We start from the raw sequence: 24,851 nt of genomic DNA on the forward strand, positions 1-24,851 counted from the left end.
ACATTTTTGTCTTGCATGTCCCCAATCCAGGTTTCATCCCTGGCATCTCATAAAAGCCCCCAGAGCACTGCCAGGAGTAGTTCCTGAGTGCAGAGCCAGGAGTAACCCCTGAGCATTGCTGGGTGTGACCCTTCCCCCCAAAAATAGTCCCAAAATGACAAGAGGAAAAAAGACTAGATTGAGATTTTATTTCATTATTTATTAAAACTCATATTATCTTCGTGTACCTAAATATGCAAGTATCCTTCCTTCTTTTCTACCTCCCTCCCCTCCTCACTTGTTTTTGGCCACACAGGGTTGTGCTCAAGGTTTATGGGGTGCTGGCAAGGGTCCTACACGTTGTACTCTCAGGCCTCTACTCTTTTTGCAAGTATTTGCATTACAGACAAAATGGAGTACTTGTAAGTCCTCAGTAATGAAAATGTCAAATCATCGGGTACCCACATTTCATTGTGCCATGAAGCTTACGGAACAGCGTCCACGTACTCCTTTTGTAAATTATTTATGCACACTTATATCAATCCAGTATGCATAATATGGGAGACACTTCTTTTAATGTTATCGGTACTGTTTGAATTGTTTTGCCAATGCACATGTGGTGTATTTTTTTTTGGCGGGGACCATCCCTGGCAGTGCTCAGGGCTCACTTCTGGCTTGGCTCTGCTCAGGAACCCTCCCGGCGAGCTCAGAGAACCAAGTGGGATGCCGAAGATCGAGCCCGGGTAGCAGCAGCGAGGCAAACGCCCTCCCCGCTTACTATCGCTCCGACCCCAGTGTCACATTTCTGCAGCTGTAAATGCAGTTAAACAGATCTACGACTTCCAGCACGCGGGCCTGTTTCTTCCCGCATCTTCGAACCCGAGAGCGAAAGTCCCGGAAGCCCCGCCGGCCGACGGCTTCCGGACGCGGCGCCCTCCGTGCAGACCACGTGCTCTTTCCGCAGCCGGCCCGCCCCGGCCCCGCCCACCGAGGGCGCGGGGAGCCGACCCCGTCCCTGCCCCGCGCGCCACGCCGCGCATGCGCCTTCCTCGTCGGCGCGCGGAGTCGGCCTCCTCCTCCGCGCGGGCCGCAGCCCTCTCCCCGCGCCCCCTCCTCAGGAGGCGTCCGGCGCCGGGGGTTTGCGTCATCGCGCCACGCCGGTCGGAGAGCCCGGGCGAAGATGGCGGCGGCGGTTCTCAGCGGCCCGTCGGCGGGCTCCGCGGCGGGGGTTCCCGGCGGGGCCGGGGGTCTCTCGGCGGCGGCTTCGGGCCCGCGCCTGCGTTTGCTGCTGCTGGAGAGCGTGTCCGGGTTGCTGCAGTCCCGCGCGGGCTCCGCCGTGACTCCGGTGCATCCCCCGGCCCGCTCGGCCCCGCACTTGCCGGGGCTCATGTGCCTTCTGCGGCTGCACGGGACGGTGGGCGGGGCCCAGGTGAGTCTGGCCGCGTGCGGGCGGCCCGGGCCCGGTGGGCGCCGCGGCAGGGGGAGGGCGGAAGGCCGCCGGGGACCCGTCGGATCCAGGGGCGGCCTGCGCGAGGCTCAGACCCGTTTCCGATCGGAGGCCGTGAGTGGAAGCCGGGGGAGGAGGCTCCGTCTCGTCCTTCATTCTAGGAGAGTTTCCGTCGTCCCCAGAGTTGGCGTCCGGAGCGCGTCGTGAGGGTTGAGAATTTTGTTTCCGCCCCCCCCCCCCCCAAGCCGGTGGCAGCTCGTCTCCGCGATTATGTAGGTGTTGACGCTCGAGTTGCCGATGCGATAGCGAGAAGCGGAATGTTAGGAAGCACAGCGAGAACTGCGCAGGAGATGGCTGGAGAATCAGTCATCAGCGCAGCAGGGTCTGGAGAATCATGTTTTCCTCAAGTCCTGGGCTCATTTTAAACCGAATGTCCGACCCCCTTTGCCGGGTGGTTCGCAGCCTGGTGGTGAGAGAAAATGCAGGGTGCTGCGTTCGGTGGAAAGCTCCCGGGATAGGCGGAGACGTGTCTTTCGAGACAGTGTTTGTTTCTGGTTGGGCTCAGCCGGCGGTGCTCAGAGCGGCGTGTGGGCATCGCTCCTGGCAGGGCTCGGAGACCGCATGTGCCTCGGGAAGAAAGACGTGCCTGGCGCTCAGGAGCGAAGGGGGACGAGTACTGCGAGGGGGCGTAGAGCCTCGTAGACGAGCCCCAGGGGCCCTTTGGGCGTACCCAGTGGAGTCTAACGCCCTGCGTTCAGAAACCCCTGTGTCCTCGGGGCTGCGGCGGGTAGGGCGGCCGGGATTAGTTTCGGACGGCGCATATGGGGCGCCCCCCCCCCCCCCCCGGCGCCGCTAGGAGTGATTCCTGAGTGGCTCTGGCCAGGAATAACCCCGGAGCATCACCGGGTGTAGCCCCCAAACCAAAAACAACAACCCCTAACCCCCCCCCCCCAGAAAAAACAGACAAAAAACAACCCAGAAAAGCAGGTATCCTCTCAAACACTTGAATCTTGTTCACATCCTTCATATGTAGCTTGTCATGACCTGTTTCATCCTTAGGAACGACTCGCATATAACCCTTATCTTTCCCATTGCCCCACCCTAGTTTGCCCCACTATTTCCTCTGGGTTAAGCACGGGTGTTAAGAAAGACCTAATGCTCTGAATCTATTGATACTCTTGTAATACTGTCTTACACCACCCACCCTCCTACCCCGAATTTCCCCATGTTTCGCCCATCCTTGGAGAGGTGCTGTATCTCATGATATCTCATGCCAGTTTCAGATGCAGGAACTGATTGTTTTCTTTACCCTGTACATCTCCCTCTCGTTCATGAAGTTCCTAAGTATTTCTGAAATACTCTGTATGTCGACATGTAATTTCAGCTCTTTGAAGTCTTCCCTTACCTCCTCAGAGTGTCTGAAGTTTTTTAGTGAAGTTTAGTGAAGGGAGGTGATGTGGGAAGCTAGACTTCTCTTTAATGCTGCTGTCCCACAATTTTTGATGTATCCTGCCTTGAATTTTTTTTAACTTGTATCTCTTATATTGAGCCCTCAGGACCTAAAACTGTGGATTGCTTTTTGTCTTGATTTCTCATGTTTTTATTCTGTAAACACTGAGTATCTGTTATGTCTTAGATTTTGGTTGGAGAATTTTTAGTCTAATTAGAAGTGATGAGAAATTAGTATATATACATAAAGTGGAAAATAGATTAGTGATTGCTCCTTTAAGTAAATTTATTTGTGAATTTTGCTTTCTCGGTTAATGGAACTACCTTTGCACTGGTTTCACAGGTTTTTTTTGGGGGGGTTGTTTTGGGGGGGTGTACTCAGGGGTTACTCCTGGCTCTACACTCAGGGATTACTTACTCCTGCCAGTGCTCGCAGAACCATATGGGATGCCGGGCTCGAACCTGTGTTGGCCATGTGCAAGGCAAGCACCTTACCCTAGACTATTTCTCCAGCCCCCATATTTCAGTTTGATTGGATTGTACTAACCAACAGCCTACTAACTAGTTTCTGCTCTTATCTTGCTCTTTTTAATTCATTTTCCACACGAGTGGAAACTGGCTTCAGGCTTTTAAAGTAAAATTCTGATTACTTACGTTTAGAACACATTCAGTATCTAGGCTGTTTTATCTTTAGCCTTACTGTTCTTTGTTTGGAATTTTTCCCTCTGCTGCCTTCTCTTTCCTTCTTTAATTCTTTCAGCACTCTGCTTATTTGGGAAATGTTTAAAACTATCTATGATTAGTTTCTCTATATTGAAAATTACACAGCATGCACTCCTGCTCACCCCCTCACAAGTCTTTAATTTTGTTTCATTTTTGTGTGTAATTAAAAACAACAGAAAACTTTACATGAAAGAAGTAGAGAAAATCCTATGTGAAAGGAGTAGAGAAAACACCATCTGAACAGCCCTGCTATCATCATATGGAATGCCAGGGATCAAATCTGTGTTGGCCACATGAAAGTTAAACGCCCTACTTGCTGTGCTATCACTCTGGACCTGCATTTATCACTCTTTGGAAGAAATTTTCTGCCATGGCCTCTTGCCCTCTTAGCTGCTTTCATTCTATTAAGATCACTTCTTTGGTCTATAGAAATAACTGACTGAAATGTCTGCTCGGCATGCATTCTGGCACTGCATGGCACTGCACAGCTAGGAGTATCCCCCAGTTACCACTGGGTGTCCCAGAACAAAAAAATTATTTCATGGAGGGATCTGGATTTTACTTTCTGGCACAGAAAAGAAAAGATCACTTCCTGGCCATTTTTCCTTCACTGGCATTACTCTGTGTTATAACCAGTATTCTGTGTCTGCACCTGCATTACTTGCTATAGCTGGAGAAAATTCTTGTGTCCTTGCTAACATGACCATCTTTTCAAGTGGACCCTTAGTGTTGCCTGGCCATCTGGTCATATAACCACTTTCCTAGACCCACTCTGATTACTTCTTTTTGTCCTCACTCTTGGCTGCCACATCACTTTTATTTTCTCCATTTCACCAAGAAAATAAAAAGATTGAATGGGAATTTCTATAGATTCCCACTATCTTTCCTGCCAGCTGAGTTTTGTCTGCTCATATGCTCTACCATATATGCTCTGCATAACTCTCCATAACCATGTATCTCTCTATGCACTATGTTCATTCCCCTTTGGACCTAAAGAGGCATGTTGCAAGCGAAACAATACAAATTGGGATTTAAAACAAAAAATAAAGTGTTGCTTCTGCTCAGCAGTTCTTTCCCTTTTCAGCACGTGATTCTGGAATTCTTGTGTCTTTTTGTTGTTTCTGGGCCACATTGGGCTGTGTTTAGGGATTACTCCTAGCTCGGCTTAGGGGTCACCTGGTGGTGCTCAAGGAAGGGTGCCGCTGAGAATGGAAACTTCTTGCATGCCAGGTGTGCCCTTTTTTCTCCTGAACTGTCTTTCTGGTGTGGTATTTTTACCCCATATTTCAGTGTGTGTATTCTTAAAGCAATAATTTTTTCTGTTTTTTAAATTAACGAAAATTTTAAAATAGTATAGAAAAATAACGAGATTCTGGATAGTACAGTGGGTAGGGTGCTTGCCTTGCACATAACCAGCTGGGTTCTATCCCCAGTATCTCATATGGTCTCTTGAACTGGCCAGGAATGATCCATCCCTGAGTGCTGAGCCAAAATAAAAACAAGTACTGAGTTAATTTACATACTAAACATTTAAAAACTCGAATCATTGTGAATTACAGAGTTATAAAACTATCCATGAATGAGTTTCAGGCATGCAGCATTCTAACACCAGTTTTCACCAGTGTCCACTTCATTCCACCAGTGTCCCCAGTTACCCCAGTTATCCTCCCACCTCCTGGCTTGCCTTTATGGCAAGCACTTGGCATTTTTCCTTTTTCTTTCTTCCGCCCCCATGTACTGGTTCTTTTAGGCACTGTGGTTTACAATGCTGTTACTGACAGAGTACTGTGCATAACGCTTGACCTCCTTTCAGCGCCTGGTCCTGGTCCAGAGTGACCACTTCCCTCGGTCATTGCTGTAGTGATCCCTTGCATATTTTATTTTTTTAAATTTGTTGTTTCCCATATCCTCTTCCCTTCATTGTTGTGGATGTTGTTTTCATGACGAATTGCACACCTGACTGGCAGTGGTGCTGAGGGGTGGTGGCACATCGGATTGCAGTGCTTGTTTCCTTGCCCTCAATGCTCACTGTGCTTTGTACTCCTTTAGTTGTGTATTTGCACATGTGCTTGCCCAGTTGGGATTCCTAGTGGAGTCACAGGTTATGGTTGAATTGCTTGCTGGGGGTCGCGGTGGGGATTTTGCAGAGGTTACCTGTGATGGCTCCCATCTACTTCAGGGGCCATAAGAGCTACCCCTTTTTGTGCTTATACGCTCATCTGACTATGCTGTGACTGGAAGTCATTTGTGGTGCCAGGGTTCACAGTATAGCTGCCAGGATCACACTCGCACATAAGTGACCCCTGGGATTAGAACTCAATCACCAATATGTTTTTGTTTTTTGTTTTGCTTTTTGGGTCACACCCGGCAATGCACAGGGGTTACTCCTGGCTCTGCACTCAGGAATTACTCCCGGCGGTGCTCAGGGACCATATGGGATGCTGGGAATTAGACCCGGGTTGGCCGCCTGCAAGGCAAATGCCCTACCCGCTGTGCCATTGCTCCAGTCGACCATATGCTTCTAAGTTTGCAAGATAGTCATTCCAAAAACAACTGTTTTGTCCTGTAACTAAATTTCGTAAAAATTAGAATATTATTTTACAATGAATAATCTTAGTTTTTGTAATGTATTAAATATGCTCTTTATAGCATAAGAAAAATTTCTGATCCAGGACTTGGTCTTCCTTATTTTTTAAATGAAAATTTTTCATTTTTGATTTTTAACCCACCGTGCTTAGGGATCACTAGTGGCTGGACTTGAGGAACCAAATATGGTGCTGGGGATCTAATCTGGGTCAGCTGCATGCAAGGGCATGTGCCTTATATGCAGTGCCTGTTCTCTCTCTCTCTCTCTCTCTCTCCCTCTCCCTCCCTCCCTCCCTCCCTCCCTCCCTCCCTCCCTCTCCCTCTCACTTTTTCTCTCTCCCTCCCCCTCTCCCTCTAGTCTTTACCCAGAAGTAGTATTCCAGTCTCATGATCTTGATTCTTTTGTTTTTGGTCTACTCTATTACTCTTTTCTTTGGGGACTAATCTACTTTTTTTCTTTATTTTTGTAATTGGTGCTTATGGATTGCTGTGGGTGGTAATCAGGGGACCAGGCAGTGCTGGGGCAGCAAATTCAGTTCTGTGCACTTCATCCCTTTGAGTCATCTCTCCAGCCTGATTTTGATATTTAGGAAAGCTATTTTATAGGACTTTTCTTAGTTTATTTTGTTTTTTGTTTCCTCATAGTTAGATTCATGGTGTACATTTTTGGGAGGAATATTGAATGATGCATCATTCTCAGTAGTGTATCAAAAAGTGGAGTATCACCCATTCATTACTGGTGCTGTTAAGTTTTGATCATCAAGTTAAGGGGATATCTGCGAGGCTTTTTGACTATAAAGGATTTTTTTCTTTGGTAGTTGAAAAGTATCTTCTGGGGAGATTATGTAAATGTTCTATGTCTTGTCAAGTTTTCACCCATTTGTTTTAACATTTGTTAAAGATTCTTCACTCACCCTGAGTGAATTACTGTTATGGTGGTTGTCCTATAAAACGTAGGCATTCCATTTAGGCTTTTAACCAAACCACTGTACTGAAACACCTCTTGACTCTCAAGGTACTGCATTTGAAGTAAATATGTGCTCTCATACTAACTTGATCTATCTCTGGCGCTTGATTCAGTTGATTACTTTTTCCTCAAAAAATTCTTCATTTTGCTTCTGGGATACCCCTCTTCACTCTTCTCATGTCATACGGATCATTCCTCTTTTGGTTTTCTTTACTAGTCTTCTTCACTTCTTCACTTTTTGACCTCTAAATGGGTGAGTGTTCAAGAGGCCAGTTCTTTTGTTGTTGTTTATTTTTATTTTTTGGACCACACCTGGCCATGCTCAGGTGTGACTCTTGGCTTTCACTCAGGGCTTGGGGAATCACATGGGGTGCCAGAGATCAAACCAAGGTCGGCTGCGTATAAGACAGGTGCTGTCTCTGCTGTATTATTAACATTCATAGTTTAGTGAGGATTTCTAACTCTAGGTCTATGTAGACAGTTTTAATTTTTTAATTTATTTTTTGGAGCCATACCGGGTGGTGCTCAGGGGCTACTCCTGGCTGAAGGGGTGGAGGATCATGTGATGCTGGAAATTAACCCCACGCCGCCTACATGCAGGCATTCTATGTTCTAGCCTGTTGAGAGTCTCTCTCTACCCGACCATTTAGCAGCCTCAAAAACGTCTGGTTCTCACCTCCAAAACCTGTTTATTCTGCAGCAGTCCCTGTCTTTGCAAGTAACACCTTTCTAGTTACTCAAGCCGGAAAACTTGGGAATTGATCATCTTTGTTGCTTTTATTTCCCATCCACATATAAACTATCCTCAAGCCCTTGAGGCTCTACCTTCAGAATCGGTCCAGAATGTACTTACATTATCCCTCCAGTGTTCTCAAGCTCTGTAATGCCATCATTTCTCTTCTTGATTATAATAGGAGCTTCCTGTCTGCTTCTGTTATTCCTACAAAGTTAAGTCTGGTTTTTTTTTTTTTTTTTTTTTTTTGGTGGGGGTAGTCAGGGATCTCTCATCTCAGGTGTTTCCCTCCTGCCGGCTGGGCTGGCAGTTGAGTGCTAGGCCTGAGTCAGTGCCTTTCAGACCCTGTGGTGCAGGAGATTGTCTGGGCTGCACTCTGTAGTGTTTGGGGGTTTCCAGGGCTGCACCTGGTGAGGTACTCTTCTACTGGTGAGGTACTGGGGATCCATCTGGGTTTGACTGCTTGATGTGCCCTAAGCCCTATACACTCTGGCTCTCGTTGAGTTTTTTCTTTAGGGGGCTGTTGGGAGACCATTCCTGGTGGTGCTCAGATGGCTCTTTGCTGAGGACTTACCCCTGGAGGTGCTCAAGTGACCACATGTGGTGCTGAGGATTTGAACCAGATCAGCTGTGTGTAAGGCAGGCAGCTTGACCCTTGTACTACCTCTCTGGCCCCTAATGTGTTTTAGAAAATAAATTGTAAGTCAGATATCAGTCATACTTATTTCCCTCTCCCTCCGGGCTTTTATCTTACTTCAAGTAAAAGCCAACAGGCATATCTGGTTTGATACAAGATGCTCAACTTTTCCTGTTCTCTTTTATTGGCAGATTGCCTCTCTGCTCTGTTTCAGATATGCCAGTATGCTCTCATCTTCCAACCTTTTTCTCTCTGCCCATAACTCATTTTATTTTGGTTTTGAGGCCACATTTGCTATCCTCAGAAGTAACCTGTTGCAGTGCTTGGGGGAACTATATGTGGTGCCAGGGATTAGAACCGGTATTATTTGCAAGCAAGGAAGCGCGAGCAAGGAAGCACCTGTACTATCTCTCTGGACTCTTGTTACGAGTGTCAAAAACAAAACTGTGTTACTGAGATGTAGCTGACACAGGATAATTAACCAATTGAGGGTATATAAATCAATGATTTCTAGTATATTTGCAGAGTAGTACCATTATCATAATGAGTTTTAAAACATGTGTCACTCTAAAGGGAAACTATTGCCCAGCAGTTGTCACTTTCCCTCTCCCTCCCTCCACCCCTCACTGTCCTTCAGCAATAGGCAACCACTAATATGCTTTTTTTCCTCGTGTGTGTGTTTGTGTGTGTGTGTTTGTGTGTGTGTGTGTGTGTATTTGGCCATGTCCTGTGGGGCTCAGGGACTATTTCTGACTGTTCAAGAGTGACCCTGGTGGTGCTGAGGGCCCATGCATGTTACTGGGGATTCGAACCAGGGCTGGTAAAATACGCAGGACCAAAGTATCTTTAGCCCTGTACTATTACTAGATTTGCCAGTTTTAGCCATTTCATACAAATAATGAATGGTCTCACTTTTGTTTAGGTCTCTGCTCAAATGACTTCTTTTTATGGAGAACTTTTATGTCTCCTAAACACTAGATATAATCTTCTTGTACTGTGTACTTATTCCTTTACTCTGCTTTATTCTGTCCCACAGCACATGACATAATTCACTGTACTATTATTTGGCAGTTAGTTTATTAGAGTGATGTTGATGTTAACTAAATAGTTATTGAATAAATTAATAAGCATTTCTTCCCCCCTTTTTGGTTTATTTGGTGGGGGGGCTGGATTTGGGGCCATATCCAGCTGTGCTCGAGGATCACTCCTGGTGATTGACAGTCAGGGAATCGTATATAGGGCTACAGGTCAAACCCCAAGGTCTGCCGTGTGACAGGGAGCTGCCTTAACCCCTGTGCCTTCTCTCCAGCTCCTGAACATTTCCTTTCATGAGAGCAGCACGTGACCCTTATTTTACTCAGCACTGTATGCCTGCACTGAACTCAGTACTTACTGTCTGTGAGTGAGGAATATGTTTAGTGTGGTACAGGGGCTGTGTAAGAACTGGCTCTTCAGGGTAGAGTGGTTATTGTGGAAGGGCTGAGAAGGAAACTTCTTTCAATGCTCCCAGAAGTGAGAGAAGGAAAAGACTGGAAGATGGCTCTTCTTGACTAGTTCTGAATTGACCTTTTTAATATAAGGAGGTAGGAATAGGAGAGCCAGAGGAGGAGAAGGATCTTTTCAGAGACTGAGGAAGACGGGTAGCAGATAGGTAAAGTGATCATTCAGCAGAGATTTATGGGATGTCTCCTTGCTTTGTATATTTAGGGAAACAAGTGAAATGTACCTATCTTTGCAGTCTGATAGCTGGGATAAGTTGGGCTGTTCTTTGTATTGTTCTAATTTTGTGGGTAGGAAGTGGGAGAAGGGATCAGGCAGAGGTAACTTCAGGGAGGTCTACAGAACTTTTGTCACCTACTGAAAGTGTCATACGGAATGGTATCTTAGCTTCAAAGGATGTGTCACTTAAGAAAAGTCTTCGTTGCTGTCAGAACAGGGAAAGGCTGGGAGGAGATCTATATCACGAGCGTCCCAGCCCTAACTCACTTTTGTTTTTTTCCTCAGAACCTTTCAGCTGTTGGGGCATTGGTGAGTCTCAGTAATGCACGACTTGGCTCAGTCAAGACTCGGTAAGTCTTTAAACCTACTTCTTCTTTAGTGAGTTACTCTTCTTGGAAGTGGGCTGTGCACTTGTCCATCAATGTCCATGGAGTCAAATAATTTCTCCGTTCCCAAAGACTGAAGAGTTTCATTCTTTTTGTGATTCCACTTCAGTTGAACTCCACCTTCCAGCACCCAGGTTTCCTTTCCCTCCTTTCCTTTCTACTTGAACTTTACTCCTTGCAAATACTTAGGAGTTAGAGACACTGTGAAGCTGGAGGTATTCACTTGCTCTAATCCAGGGACAGTGAGACAATACCTGATAACTTTTTCTGAAGTAGTGCTTCCATCCACTTTTCATCACTCACTGTTTTTCTTGAAGATTTGAGGGCCTGTGTTTGCTCTCCCTGCTGGTGGGGGAGAGCCCCACGGAGATGTTCCAGCAGCATTGTGTCTCTTGGCTTCGGAGCATTCAGCAGATCTTACAGGTAAGGATTTATTCAGTGTTCTCTGTTCTCCATCATGCTTTAGTCTCCATTCTGGATGTAGTATGTTTTTTGCTACCTGGGCACTTAATTTTGGGCTCAGTATAAGGAGAAATTTTCTGACTTGGGGGAAAGGGTGGGTAAATCTGAAATAGATGCATTCAAAATTTTTTTTTGCTGTGCTCTGTCCTGTCCTTCCTTTTGGTGGTAATGACCAAGGGTTAAGTCCTGGCTATGTTCTCAGAATTACTCCTGGTGGTGCTTGGGGGACCATATGGGATGCTGCAGATGGAAACCGGATCAGCTCTGTACAAGACAAGCACCCTGCCTGCAGCCACACTGAATTGGGATGGGAAGGAACAGGGACCAGGGAATAGGAAATGGGGAAATGCAGGCTTTTTTTTTTTTTCTGCTTGCATCCTGACTTCTTTTCAATCCTCTCTACACAGCAGCCAATGAATGATACTTCCAAAAAATCTGATCCTTTCACTACCAGCAGCACTTCCTCTCCCTTACATAGAACCTTCCATAAATTCCCACTATGTAAAGAATAAGAACCGAACTCCTTATCATGCCCACAAGCCACATCGACTTGGTTCCCAGCTCTGTACCTCCCTCAGCAGCTTTTTTTTTTTAAGTGAGACACCATGAGGTACAGTTGCAGACTTACAAATTTTGTGCTTGGGTTTCCGTTATACAATGATCAAACACCCGTCCCTCCACCAGTGCCCATTTCCCACCACCACGGGTCCTGGCATCCCTCCCACCCCCATCCCTCAGCAGCTTTTCTCCACCCCCAGCATGCTTATTGTTCTCCAAACAATTCAGGTTCCACTACTCGTGGAGCTTTTGCACACATAGAACACTCTTTTGACCCAGCTTACTCCTTCTGATGAGTTGATAAAAACTACCCCACTCTGGGCCACATTTTCATTAGATGTTCTCAGAGAGCTAACTAAGGAGAACACTATTCTTCATAAAGTCTCTTCCAGTAGAATGGGGATCAGCAAACTTGACTTGTAGGTGCCTGCATAGCCACAGTGGTTTTTACTATTTATTTTGGGGGTCACACTGGGCACTGTAAGGCAAGTGCCATACCATACCCACTGTAGTAGCAACATTCTTAATAAGTCTTTTACTTAATTTTTTGGCGTACATGGCTAGGCAGGAGGTACAAACTGAATTGCTTTCTTGGTGGTTGTTTTTGGGCCACATTCAGCGATGCTCAAGGGTTACTAGGGTTATTCCTGGCTCTGCACCCAGGAATCACTCCCAGAGGTGCTCAAGGAACTATGTGGGATGCTAGGGGTTGAACCTGGCGTGAAAAACAGGCCAGAGCAATAACATACTGGGAAGAGCACTTACTTACAAGCACAACAGGTTCGATCCCTGGTACAACATATGGTCCTCTGAACCCTGCTAAGAGTGAGCGTGAGTGCACAGTCAGAAGTAAGCTCTGAAAACCACTGCCAAGTGTTACCCCCAAACCAGAAACCAAACAAACAAACAAAAACCAAGAAAAATTCTGATTTTCTAGGGAAGTCCTGAAGCTAAACTGTTCTTACTGCCTGTGGAGTGACAAAAACTGTTGTCACTCCAGAAAAAAACCAAAACAAAAAACACAAAATCTGTTTTTTCCCTCTTTGCGTTTTGGGGTATGTTTGAGCCAGTTGGAAATAAACTTGGAGATGAGCAGTTTTGTTGTGGTTATGAAGCCTTTCTCCCCCTCCCTTCAGACTGAGGAGTGTTCTTTGTTCCTAGCAAGGAAACTCGAGAATGGGAGAATCAAGAAGCTCTTGATTCTTGAGGTCTTCCAGTTAGTCAGGTCTTTAAGGTGTGACTTTGCTGCAGTTTTTTTTTCCTTCTATTAAGAAAATTCCTAGGACCCCAAATACTGAATAATACCAAATGTAAATCATGTGATCTTTCTGAAGACAAATACTTAACTTTGGAGGCTTCATATTTCGAATGTACTCCATCCCTAGTAGATTTGATTGTAATATTGATTTGTTGGGGGAGTGGTTAGACTTTTTTTTTTTAAATTTTTATTAGTGAAACACCATGAGGTACAGTTGTAGACTTACAAATTTTTATGCTTGGGTTTCAGTTATACAATGATCGAGTACCCATCCCGCCACCAGTGCCCATTCTCCACCACCAGTGTTCCCAGTATCCCTCTCAACGCCCCATTCCCCCCACCTCACCCTGCCCTTTTGTTCTCTCTCTCCTTTTGGGTGCTGTGGTTTGCAAAAGAGGCATTGAGTGGCAATAATGTTCGGTCTATAGTCTACTCTCAGCATGCATCTCCCATCCTGGGAGGATCCTCCCAACACCCTTTACTTGGTGCTCACCTCTTTATCTGAGCTGCCTTCTCCTTCAGCATGTGTGGCTGGCCTCCACGCCACGGAGTAAACCTTCTGTACTTATCTCGGCTATTCTTGGGTGTTAGTCTCCTATTTTGTTACTTTATATTCCCCAGATGAATGCAATCTTTCTATGTCTGTCCCTCCCTTTCTGACTCATTTCGCTTAGCATGATATTTTCTATGTAGTACTGCTTGTATGTAAATTTCATGACTTCATCTTTTCTAACAGCTACATAATACTCCGTTGTGTAGATGTACCAAAGTTTCTTTATTTTTATTTATTTATTTATTTATTTTTATTAGTGAAACACCATGAGGTACAGTTGTAGATTTACAATTTTTTGTGCTTGGGTTTCAATTATACAATGATCAGATACCCATCCCTCCACCAGTGCCCATTTTCCACCACCATGGATAATGTCCCCCCCACCCCATCCCCCCATCCCCCCCTGCCTCTGTGGCAGGGCAATCCCCTGTGTTCTCTCTCTCCTTTTGGGTGTTGTGGTCTGCAAAAGAGGCATTGAGTGGCAAACATGTTCAGTCCATAGTCCACTTTCGACATGCATCTCCCCTCCCTCCTGGGAGGGACCTCCAAACACCCTTTATTTGGTGTTCCCTTCTCTATCTGAGCTGCCCTTTCCTCTAGAATGCCCAACTGGCCACTAAGCTACGGAGTAATCCTCCTGGTGCTGATCTCAGCTATTCTTGGGTATTAATCTCCTATTTTGTTACTTTATATCCCCCAGATGAATGCAATCTTTCTATGTCTATCCCTCTCTTTCTGACTCATTTCGCTTAGCATGATATTTTCCATGTAGTACTGCTTGTATGTAAATTTCATGACTTCATCTTTTCTAACAGCTACATAATACTCCGTTGTGTAGATGTACCAAAGTTTCTTTAACCAGTCATCTGTCCTCGGGCACTCAGGGTTTTTCCAGATCCTAGCTATCGTAAACAGTGCTGCATTGAACAAACAAGTGCAGATGTCACTTCGACTACAGTGGTTAGACTTTTGGATCACACTTTGCAGTGTTCAGGGGCTCTGCACTCAGGAGCTACTCCTCGCGGTGCTTGGGGACCCCATAGGATGCTGGGGTCAAACCCCGGTGGGCTGTATCAAGGCAAGCACCATACCCACTCTACTGTCTCTCCAACCCCAATGGCAATATCGATTTTAACTAGTGTTTTTCAAAAAGCCCCACATTCTACCTCTTGCTCCTTCCTCCCATGAAGTTAAGGTTGGAAGCATGGGGCATTACTGTCTTTTAGTCCCAGGACCCACCCCCGACAATGGAGTTGGCTGTGGCTGTCTTGAGGGACCTGCTCCGATATGCTGCCCAGCTTCCTACACTGTTCAGAGACATCTCCATGAACCACCTCCCTGGACTACTCACCTCCCTGCTGGGCCTCAAACCAGAGGTGAGATCCCTTTCCAGTCCTACATAATAACCCCTTCTTGGCTCCTTCTGGTACCTGCCCACGCTCATACCCATTGGATTAAAGAATGAGATGGGGAGTAAATGGGGAGTCGGTTGAAGGAGTGGGAAGAGAGAAAGACCAAAAAGTGCATGGAGAAGGCACTGAGGGTGGCAGGGTGGACGTGAGAGGTGGACTCTTGTCTATTGATGTTGTTTTTTCCACAGTGTGAGTTTTCAGCACTAGAGGGCATGAAGGCCTGTATGACCTATTTTCCTCGGGCTTGTGGTTCTCTCAAAGTAAGTATTCCGGGAAACTCCACCCACTAGAATAAATAAACTTTAATGCTGGTTGCTGAGATTTTCTAGTTTCCTAGCACCCATCTTCTGATAGGCTTTATTTGGGGTTTGTTTTTGGGCCACACTCAGGGCTTAATTCTGACTTTGCACTCAGGGCTCATTTCTGATGAGCTTGGAACCATGTGCAAGGCAAAGGGCCTTAACCCAGCACTCTCACATTTGTCTTATGATAAATTTTTTTTTTTTAAGTTGCCTGTATTCACAGCTATAGTTAGGACACCTTGCAGCCAGTTAATATATATATTTTTGAGACCCAGCTGTTACTAGGGCGAGGTTCTTGGCTCTACAATGGGGTAATGCCACTATAACAACTTCCCCCAACATTTCTTTCTCCTTAGATTTTTCTTTTTTTTTCTCCCCCCCTAGGGGGTTGGTGGTGCATACCCAGCATTGTCCTGGTTTTGTGTTCAGGGATCACTCTTGGTGGGCCTTGGAAGACCATATGTGGTGCTGGGGATTGAACTGGAATTTCACCTGCTAGCCAAGCCCCTTAACCCCTGTACATCCAGCCCTCACTTTATATTCCTTTTATTGTTAGTAATAATTTCATTGTAGTACTAGGAATTATACAACTGTTAATGATTGTTTTTATGCATACATCATTTTGACACCACATCCATCACCATAGAGCCTGCTTCTCTCTACCAGTGTCCCTAGGACCCCTCCCAGCCCTGCTGCACCCCCACCCCCACCCCAGCATGTAAGCTCAGCTCTGAGACAAAATTTCAGTTCTGATGGCTTTGACCATTTATTCTTCCCTGACTATGTTTCTTTTTTTATCCCACATGTGGGCAAGATCTGTTTTTTGTTTGTGGTTTTGTGCAACGTCCAGGTATGCTCCGGGCTTACTCCGGCTCTGCACTGAGGTATCACTCCTGGTGGTGCTAGAGGGACCATATCGACTACTGGGGATCAGTTTTGTTTGTTTGTTTTCAGCTAAACAAAATAGTCTCCATTGAAAAAAATTTACTTAAAGAGTTGTGAGGAGAGAACTAGAGGGGCTAGAGGGGCACATGTGTACAAGAGGGAATACAGGCTTTTTTTTTTTTTTTTTTTTTTTTTCCTTTTTGGGTCACACCCGGCGATGCACAGGGGCTACTCCTGGCTCTGCACTCAGGAATTACCCCTGGCGGTGCTCAGGGGACCATATGGGATGCTGGGAATCGAACCTGGGTCAGCCGCGTGCAGGGCAAATGCCCTACCTGCTCCAGCCCAGGAATACAGGTTTTTTCAGAGTGGGAAAAGCCTGTTGAGGTCCCCCCCCTCCCCAAAAAAAAACCCCTAATGTTTTACCGTTTTCAGTCATTCTTCTGAAAAATGTTGCAAATTCACTTCTCAAATTTGGTGGCTAGGTCTTTGTCCCTGACACTTCATTAGTCAAAGTTTGTGGGGTTTTACTACAGATGTCTATTTTGATAAAAGCTTGGTTAGGGTTACCTGTAGATACATTTTCCCCCCACCCCCATGAAGTGGAAGGAGAATTGAATTTTTAACCTGCAGGTTGAGATTTGAATACTTATTGGAAACCAGCATGCTGAGTTTTCTTCTGCTGGTGCATCTTAGTTTTTATTGTGAGTTGTCAGGAGAATTCATCTATAATTCAGAAGCTTTTGTCAGATAATGACAAGTTATGACTTGCATATTCTGAGTACACTTTCCAAACCAAATGACCATATTCTTATGTTTTTTTTCTGGTTACTTAAGACTTTCTCTAGGAATAAAGTGTCTTTTGTCTTTCTGTTCAGTGTTTTGACTTTGTTGCAAATATGTTGGATAAGAATCTGTTGAATAAGGGACTCAGGGCAATTTGGACTTGTACTGTCTTTTAATCCAGTTTCTTAGGAAACTGATAATTCCTGTTCTGGAGTATTTGTGTGTTTGAATAGTGCCTTTTTTCCCTTTGTTCAGGATTTTGACAAATATGTTGGATGAGAATCTGTATAAAGGATGCCAGAGCAATTTGTAATGTCTTTCAGACCAGTTCTTAGGAAACTGATGATTCCTATTCTGGAGGGTTTATGTGTTCTCTGTTCCCATTTCCCAGAAGCACCTAGGGTTGATGTATTCTCCAAGGTCATGATCATTCTTTCGAAATGATGTGTCTCAGGCATTCTGTGTCCATGAAGTCAGTCCCTATAGAGACTCTGCCTCTCCTTGCCTAGTTGATTTATAGTTCCTTGGAATGAGTGGGCTAGATAATCTTCTAAAGATATACAGCTGCGTTGTGCGTGAGTGTGTGTACATATGTGCATTTGGTTTACATCCAACACATAAGCAGACTACTTCTGTTGGCCTCATTTCAGCTTTAAAAAATTATTTAAAAAAGGAAATGTGTGTACAGCAGTGTTGACATATATGGTTAGGGTGTACATAACACCAAAGTGTCAAAAACCACTGACACTCCTATGTCATCTCCAGTCTACCTACTCTTCCACATCTTCAGGAAAGCTTGAGTAGTCAGTTGACCTAAAGGATTGAGTGCCATTCATTGAGGCTTTGGCAACTCTGAGACACAATCCTTTGAGAGGCTGGTGAATCTTTAGATTTGGCAAATTCTGAAATTTTTCACAATTTTCACCTGGGACTAGCTAAGGCTCATTCCTTTGTCAAGAAGAATCCCGAAGGCCACCAGGAGAACTTAAATGTGATTTCTACCACTAGTGAGATGGGTGGGAGTCCTTGCTTTCACAAGCACATGCTGGTGGGCTCCCGTCTTACTTTGCTCTTGTAAGTCTTGTGCCACTGCTAATTTATTATCCCGGAAGTTGGATTTAATGCCAGCCTGCTACTCCATGGGTATCTTCTATTCTATAGCTTTCTTACTTTACAGAATCTCTCCTTTCCTGCTCTCCTTATGTGGACTTGACCCTGTTTAGTTCAGTGTGGTCCTGCTGCCCAGCGTTAGTCCTTGACATGGTGCCTGGGTTGTTGCTTTGTTCACTTTCCTTGTCTTTTTTTCCTCTCTCTTAGTTCCCTCTGAAGATGAACATCACAGTCTCATGCATTTCTTTACCTTTGCTTTAAGGGTTTTTTTTTGGGGGGGGGGGGTCAAACACGGCCATATTCAGGGCTTCTTTCTGACTGCTCAGGGATCGATCACTCCCTGTGGTGTTAATAAGCTTTTTATGTCATTCAACCCTTCTTTTCAGAATGCTTTTACACGTGTTAAGGAATTATAAAGGAAGTAGGTTCTGTTGAAGTATATATTTAAAACAATTGTTAGCAGGGCTGGGGAAATAGCTTGTTACCGTGCATAGGTGAGGCAGTCCCTGAGTTTGATCCCAGCATTGTGTTCTCCTGCCCTGACCCCTCCTGGGTCTGGTGACCCCTATAAAAATACAGTATATTATTTGCTTCCTTACTGACCTGTCAGTAAGATCCTGCAGTATGTTTAATAACTACTTAAATTTCAAAATTAGTGATACATGTGAATCACTTTGGATTTAGTAATCTGTGTCATTTTGATTTGAGGAGGATTACAATCATTTTGTAAAACTTAGGGAAAGAATCTAGATATCTGAGGCATAGGACAGTCCCATTCTTTCTAAATAGGAAGGCTAAGCTCAAGAGTGGAACATCTTACTTAGTATGTCTCTCTGTCGTAAAAGCATGTCTGCTCTCAGTACTTTGCTTCCTGTCTCTGTTCTCAGGAATGAATAGGGTATATGTTTCTCGCCTTTGTGTCTGACTCACCAGCCACTTTTTCTTTCTTTGTAACAGGGCAAGCTGGCTTCATTTTTTTTGTCACGGATTGATTCCTTGAGTCCGCAGCTCCAGCAGGTAAAGAGTAAAAGGATAGGAGTGCCTGAAGGTTGGTGCCCCGCACTTCTCTTATTCCTCATTCTTAGTGTTTTTATTTCTGCATTTTGATGATGTTCCCACTTCCTCCATGTTTTTGTCTGGGCCCCTCTGCCCTCTTGTCCCTCTTGGTATTCCCTTATATTCTCTTCGATCTCTAACTTTCTTGGCATTGGTGGCATGAGGGATTCTGTGGCTGGGCCAGATCCTTGCTGACCAGGTTTCCCCTTTCTTCTGCAGTTGGCCTGTGAATGTTATTCCCGGCTGCCCTCCTTAGGGGCTGGCTTCTCCCAGGGCTTGAAGCATACCGAGAGCTGGGAGCAGGAGCTGCACAGCCTGTTGGCCTCCCTGCATAGCCTGCTAGGGACCTTATACGAGGGAGCGGAGACAGGTAGGGACTGCAGCAGGTGGTCAGTGGTGGAGTGGTTGGGACCTTGCAGGGAGGGTGACCAGAAGGTGGGGTGATTGCTTTCTAGGCAAATTTGAACAACTAGCTGGGTCATTTACTGCAAAGGAAAAGGAGGGGATGGAAGAAAGACTAGAACAGTCGTTTTCAATAGCCAGTCTAAGAAATTTTCTGCTGGCCTGAGAAGGTTATAGCTGCTTACCACATGGCACACCTGAATCATGTAGTCAGTCGTCAATATTGATGTTTGAATATTTGTACTATAAGCAAGAGTACTTATTTCCATCTTAGCAATTTGTGATCTAGCTTCACTGGTTTGCAGGCATAAAAAAGTTGAAGAACACTGGCACAAAGTGTGAAGATGATTGTGTTTTGTTCTAGCTCCTATGCAATATGAAGGTGCCGGAGTGGAGTTGCTGCTTGCCCCCTCTGAAGAAGGTGACTCCCATGTCCTTCTCCGGCTTCGGCAGAGGTTTTCTGGACTGGCCCGCTGCCTGGGGCTCATGCTGAGGTATGTGAACGAGTATTAGAGACCAGTGACCTGGAGCAGGAGGGCTGAGATGGTGGCTGTTCTTCATTCTATGGTAGGGTGTGGTGCCCTCCGTAGGATCCGCGCTGAGGGTCTCTCTGCTCTAATTCTCTTTAGCTCTGAGTTTGGGGCGCCTGTCTCGGTCCCTGTGCAGGAAATCCTAGATATCATCTGCCGAATCCTCAGCATCAGTGCCAAGAACATTGTAAGTGGAGTTGCTCCTCTGTCCGCAACCCTTACTTCAGACCCAGGGCAACCAGGAAGATGATGTGGGATCTGAAATTCCTGGTGTCCTTCCTGAGGTTGTCCTTAACATTCCTTCCTTTAATCTAGCTGCCATTATTTTCTGTGCTTCAACACACAGGCAGCATAAATGGATTCACCGCCATTGTGAATCACTTATATTGTGGGGACACTGTATCGGTGTCTCCCTAGGGGAGGGTAAACATGGGAGTTAGGTCGTCCTAGATGAGGGGTCTGTTTTAGAGGATCAGGGTTGGATCTTGGGGAGAGCTGGGGTTAGAGTTTAGGTTTCTTTTTTGTTGTTGTTTTTTAAGCTCCTGTTGGGACCGAAGAAATAGTATGGCAGGTAGGATGCTGGGTTTGATCCGTATGTGGTCTTGGAGCATCTTGGCAGAGCCAGGAATAAGTCCTGAGCACAACAGGGTGTGTCCCAAAAACCAAAACCAAAATCTCAAGCAATAAAACAAGGAACTGTTCACTCATGCCTCTGTTCCCTTCCTTTCTGTCCAGCCTCACTTCTTCACCCCACCTTACGTTCGTCCATATTTTTCAGAGTTTACTTGGAGATGGTCCGTTGCGGTTACTGCTGCTGCCATCTGTCCACCTGGAAGCCTTGGACCTGCTGTCTGCACTCATCCTTGCGTGAGTGGGGTTAGGCAGTGCGGAGAAACTGGGCCATGCTGGCAGTGAGTCACCGTCTTGTCTCCTTCCAGGTGTGGAAGCCGACTCCTGCGCTTTGGGGCCCTGATTAGCCGCCTCCTTCCCCAGGTCCTCAATGCCTGGAGCATTGGTAGGGACACCCTCTCTCCTGGCCAGGAGAAGCCTTACAGGTAACCATGGGCTGGGGCCCCTCAGGGAGGAGAGGCAGGATGTGTTATATCAGCTCCCTTTTTAACAGCTGTTCTTTCTACTCCACAGCATTATGCGGACCAAGGTATACGCTATATTAGAACTGTGGGTGCAGGTTTGTGGTTCTTCAGCGGGAGTGCTTCAGGGAGGTGCTTCTGGAGAGGCTCTGCTCACCCACTTGCTAAGTGACATCTCCCCCCCTGCTGAAGCCCTGAAGGTGAGAAGCTTTTGATTCTCTCAGGAGTCTCTGTCCTGTATGTGCCCTTGGTCCTGATGAGTCTCCTCATCAAAGAGACAAAAGAACCTGATTGTTGCCTGTCTTGTCTGAGTCTTCTTCTCTCCACCAGCTGCGCAGTCCCCAGGACAGCCCTGACAGTTTGCAGACCAGCAAGCCCAGTGCCCCCAAGAAGCTAAAGCTGGATGTTGGGGAGACGATGGCCCCACCCAGCCACCGGAAAGGGGATAACAATGCCAACAGTGATGTGTGTGCAGCTGCACTGAGAGGTGGGTGAGGCCGGTACTATGCATCCTTAAGGCACTGGGATAGCCTGGTGATAGCACAATTGATTGTTGATATGGTGGGTACGCTTCAAAGGCAGAGTCAGCGGGGCCTGTGGAGAGAGGCTACAGGGTGGAGCAGAACAACTGTGCAGCTTCAGGGCAAGAGTTGGAGTGCTGTGGTTTGCTGCTCATTGAGGGTCTCAGATGTTTGTTTAGCGGTTTGCTGGGCAGGTGCTGTCTCCATGGCATGTGCGTGTGCCACCGGGGGGGAAATCCCTGCTGCCCTGTGGAATTATCTCCCCAGGGCAGGTTCCCTGGGGGGCTTCTTGCTCAGTATATCGTTGCTGATCCGTGAACAGAAGCTCATAGTCAAGTACTGTTGGGTGGGTCACTCCTTTGAGTCCTCTATTTTTCGCTGTCTGCCACCCACTCTTGGGTAGAGAAGAGGCAACTCGCCCCACATAGTTGGTTGCACATTTGCACATTGGTAATGTCCCCCTTGCTTACCTCATTTCCATGCTGCCGTTAGCCTCCTGGGGGGTGGCGGGGGAGGAACTCCAATGATCCTATTTTGTAGTTGCGGGAACAGACTGAGAGTCTTGTGGCAGCACTGGGTTCCCTAGTTGGGGGCTTCAGAGGCCCTCCTACTCTTCTGTTAGTAGCCCTCCTCCTACCCACCATTCTTCTTCCCCAGGCCTCAGCCGGACCATCCTCATGTGTGGGCCTCTCATCAAGGAGGAGACTCATAGGGTTAGTGGATTGGTCCCCGGGGCACTGGGGAGGGAAACACTCGTCTATGGGTTGGGGATGTTGCCTAGAGGTGGTTCATTCAAGCCTGGGTGTAGCCCTGTAAGACTTGGCGGCATTCTCAGGTATCCATCCTTGCGTTCTTCCAGAGGCTGCATGATTTGGTGCTGCCCCTGGTTATGGGCGTCCAGCAGGGTGAGGTCCTGGGCAATTCGCCATACACCAGCTCCCGTTGCCGCCGAGAGCTCTACCGCCTGCTGCTGGCTCTGTTGCTGGCACCTTCTCCTCGCTGCCCTCCTCCGCTTGCCTGTGCCCTGCAGGCCTTCTCCCTTGGCCAAAGAGAAGACAGTCTTGAGGTAACTGCTGGCCAGGGCTGAGCCCGCCTGTTGGGTTTTGATTCAGTTCTTTCTGAGGCTGGTGGCCTATTTCCAGCCTGTGCAGCCCTGTGTCCTGACACTCACACTTGCCCTGTCTTTGTTCCTCAGGTCTCCTCTTTCTGTTCTGAAGCCTTGGTCACCTGTGCTGCTCTCACCCACCCCCGGGTTCCTCCACTGCAGTCCATGGGCCCTACCTGCCTTGCACCTGCACCTGCTCCCCCTCCGGAGGCCCCATCTCCATTCAGAGCTCCACCCTTTCATCCCCCTGGTCCACTCCCTGCGGCGGGCCCCCTGCCTGCAGCGGGCCCCTTGCCCTCGGTGGGTCCCCTGCCCTCGGTGGGCCCCATGCCCTCGGTGGGCCCTATGCCCTCAGTGGGCCCCATGTCCTCTGCAGGGTCCATGCCCTCAGCAGGTCCCATGCCCTCAGCAGGCCCCATGGCCTCAGTGGGTCCAGTTCCCCCTGCACGCCCTGGACCGCCAGCCACAGCCAACCATTTAGGCCTTGCTGTCCCAGGCCTGGTGTCTGTTCCCTCCAGACTCCTCCCTGGTCCTGAGAACCACCGGGCAGGCTCAAATGAGGACCCTGTCCTTGCACCTAGTGGCACTCCTCCACCTATATCCTCCGATGAGACTTTTGGAGGGAGAGTACCCAGACCAGCCTTTGTCCATTATGATAAGGAGGAGGCTTCCGATGTGGAGATTTCCTTGGAAAGCGACTCTGATGACAGTGTGGTGATCGTGCCTGAGGGCCTGCCGCCCTTGCCACCCCCTCCACCTGCAGGCACCACACCACCCCCTGTAGCCCCAGCTGGGCCACCAACAGCCTCTTCTCCTGTGCCAGCCAAGGAGGAGCCTGAAGAACTTCCTGCAGTCCCTGGGCCTCTCCCTCCACCCCCACCCCCTCCTGTTCCTGGCCCCGTGACACTCCCACCGCCGCAGCTGGTCCCTGAAGGGACTGCTAGTGGGGGAGGACCCCCAGCTCTGGAAGAAGACTTAACAGTTATTAATATCAACAGCAGTGATGAGGAGGAGGAGGAAGAGGAAGAAGAGGAAGAGGAAGAAGAGGAAGAAGAAGATTTTGAAGACGAAGAAGATGAAGAAGAGTATTTTGAAGAGGAGGAAGAAGAGGAAGAAGAGTTTGAGGAAGAGTTTGAGGAAGAGGAAGGGGAATTAGAGGAAGAAGAGGAGGAAGATGAGGAGGAGGAAGAAGAAATGGAGGAAGTGGAAGAGTTGGAGTTTGGCCCAGCGGGAGGGGAGGTAGAAGAGGGTGCACCTCCTCCCCCAAGCCTGCCTCCAGCTCTGCCCCCGCCAGAGTCTCCTAAGGTGCAGCCTGAGCCAGAGCCAGAACCTGGGCTGTTGTTGGAAGTGGAGGAGCCTGGGGCAGAGGAAGAACAAGGAGCTGAGAGGGCCCCCACACTTGCCCCTGAGGTACTCCCTGCCCAGGGAGAGGCAGAGAAGGAAGGGGGAACCCCCCCAGCAAACTCCTCCCCACCTCCTAAAGAGCTTGTTGAAGAAGAGCCTTCTGCTCCCCCAGCTCTGCAGGAAGAGGGAGCTGAGGATGGCGGTGACAAGGTACCATCCTTGCCTGAGAAATCTGGGGCAGCTGAAGAGGGAGAAATGGAGGCACAGACGGAGGCAGCAGATGTTCAGGAAAAGGTGAGTGGGTCAGGCTGGCACGGTGGCTCGGGGGGGGGGGGGGGGGGCTATGGGGAAAGGGGTAGCAGGAGGTAGTGTAAGGGGAGCGCTTTTTCCACCGCCTGATTCAGTCTTCTGTGTATGTGTGACTGTTTCTTATTTTGTCTTTGTCCCTAAAGGAGCAGGATGACACAGCTGCCATGTTGGCCGACTTTATTGACTGTCCCCCTGATGATGAGAAGCCGCCACTTACCACAGAGCCTGATTCCTAGCGCTCTCCTATAATCCCGCTCCTTGTTTCCAATAAAGTTATGTCCTTGGGTCATCAACTGCTGCTTTGCTTTTTGCTGTAGCTGTCCCCAGCCAGAAGCTCAGTTTCCTGTGGAGATTTTCAGAGACATCCATAGCATTCCCCCAAGAAGGAACTATTGACAAATAGGGGAATACTCAGCAAGTCAGGATTTTCCTCCACTGTTCTTGCTGAGGCCGTGTAAATGCTGGTTTGTCTATTAAGACTCCTGAGAGTAAGAAGCTTCCATACTGAACAGTTTAATTATTAGTTGAGCATTTTTTTTTA

General features: G+C 47.4%; 1 protein-coding gene across 1 annotated transcript; it reads left to right on the top strand.

The window, feature by feature from the left end:
• The first annotated feature begins 1,112 nt into the window (after positions 1-1,112).
• On the top strand, positions 1,113-24,597 carry PELP1 (proline, glutamate and leucine rich protein 1). The gene is made up of 17 exons (XM_056115136.1): positions 1,113-1,408; positions 10,526-10,590; positions 10,944-11,049; positions 14,684-14,833; positions 15,058-15,129; positions 18,910-18,969; positions 19,228-19,378; positions 19,775-19,904; positions 20,040-20,127; positions 20,719-20,807; positions 20,879-20,995; positions 21,084-21,231; positions 21,362-21,518; positions 22,210-22,265; positions 22,412-22,618; positions 22,748-24,295; positions 24,454-24,597. The coding sequence occupies exons 1-17, from the start codon at positions 1,160-1,162 to the stop codon at positions 24,544-24,546; spliced, it is 3,486 nt and encodes a 1,161-aa protein (XP_055971111.1). The 5' UTR covers positions 1,113-1,159; the 3' UTR covers positions 24,547-24,597.
• Positions 24,598-24,851: the final 254 nt, after the last annotated feature.

This window comes from Sorex fumeus, unplaced genomic scaffold, assembly GCF_029834395.1.
Source record: "Sorex fumeus unplaced genomic scaffold, SorFum_2.1 ptg000028l, whole genome shotgun sequence".
Lineage (NCBI taxonomy): Eukaryota > Metazoa > Chordata > Mammalia > Eulipotyphla > Soricidae > Sorex > Sorex fumeus.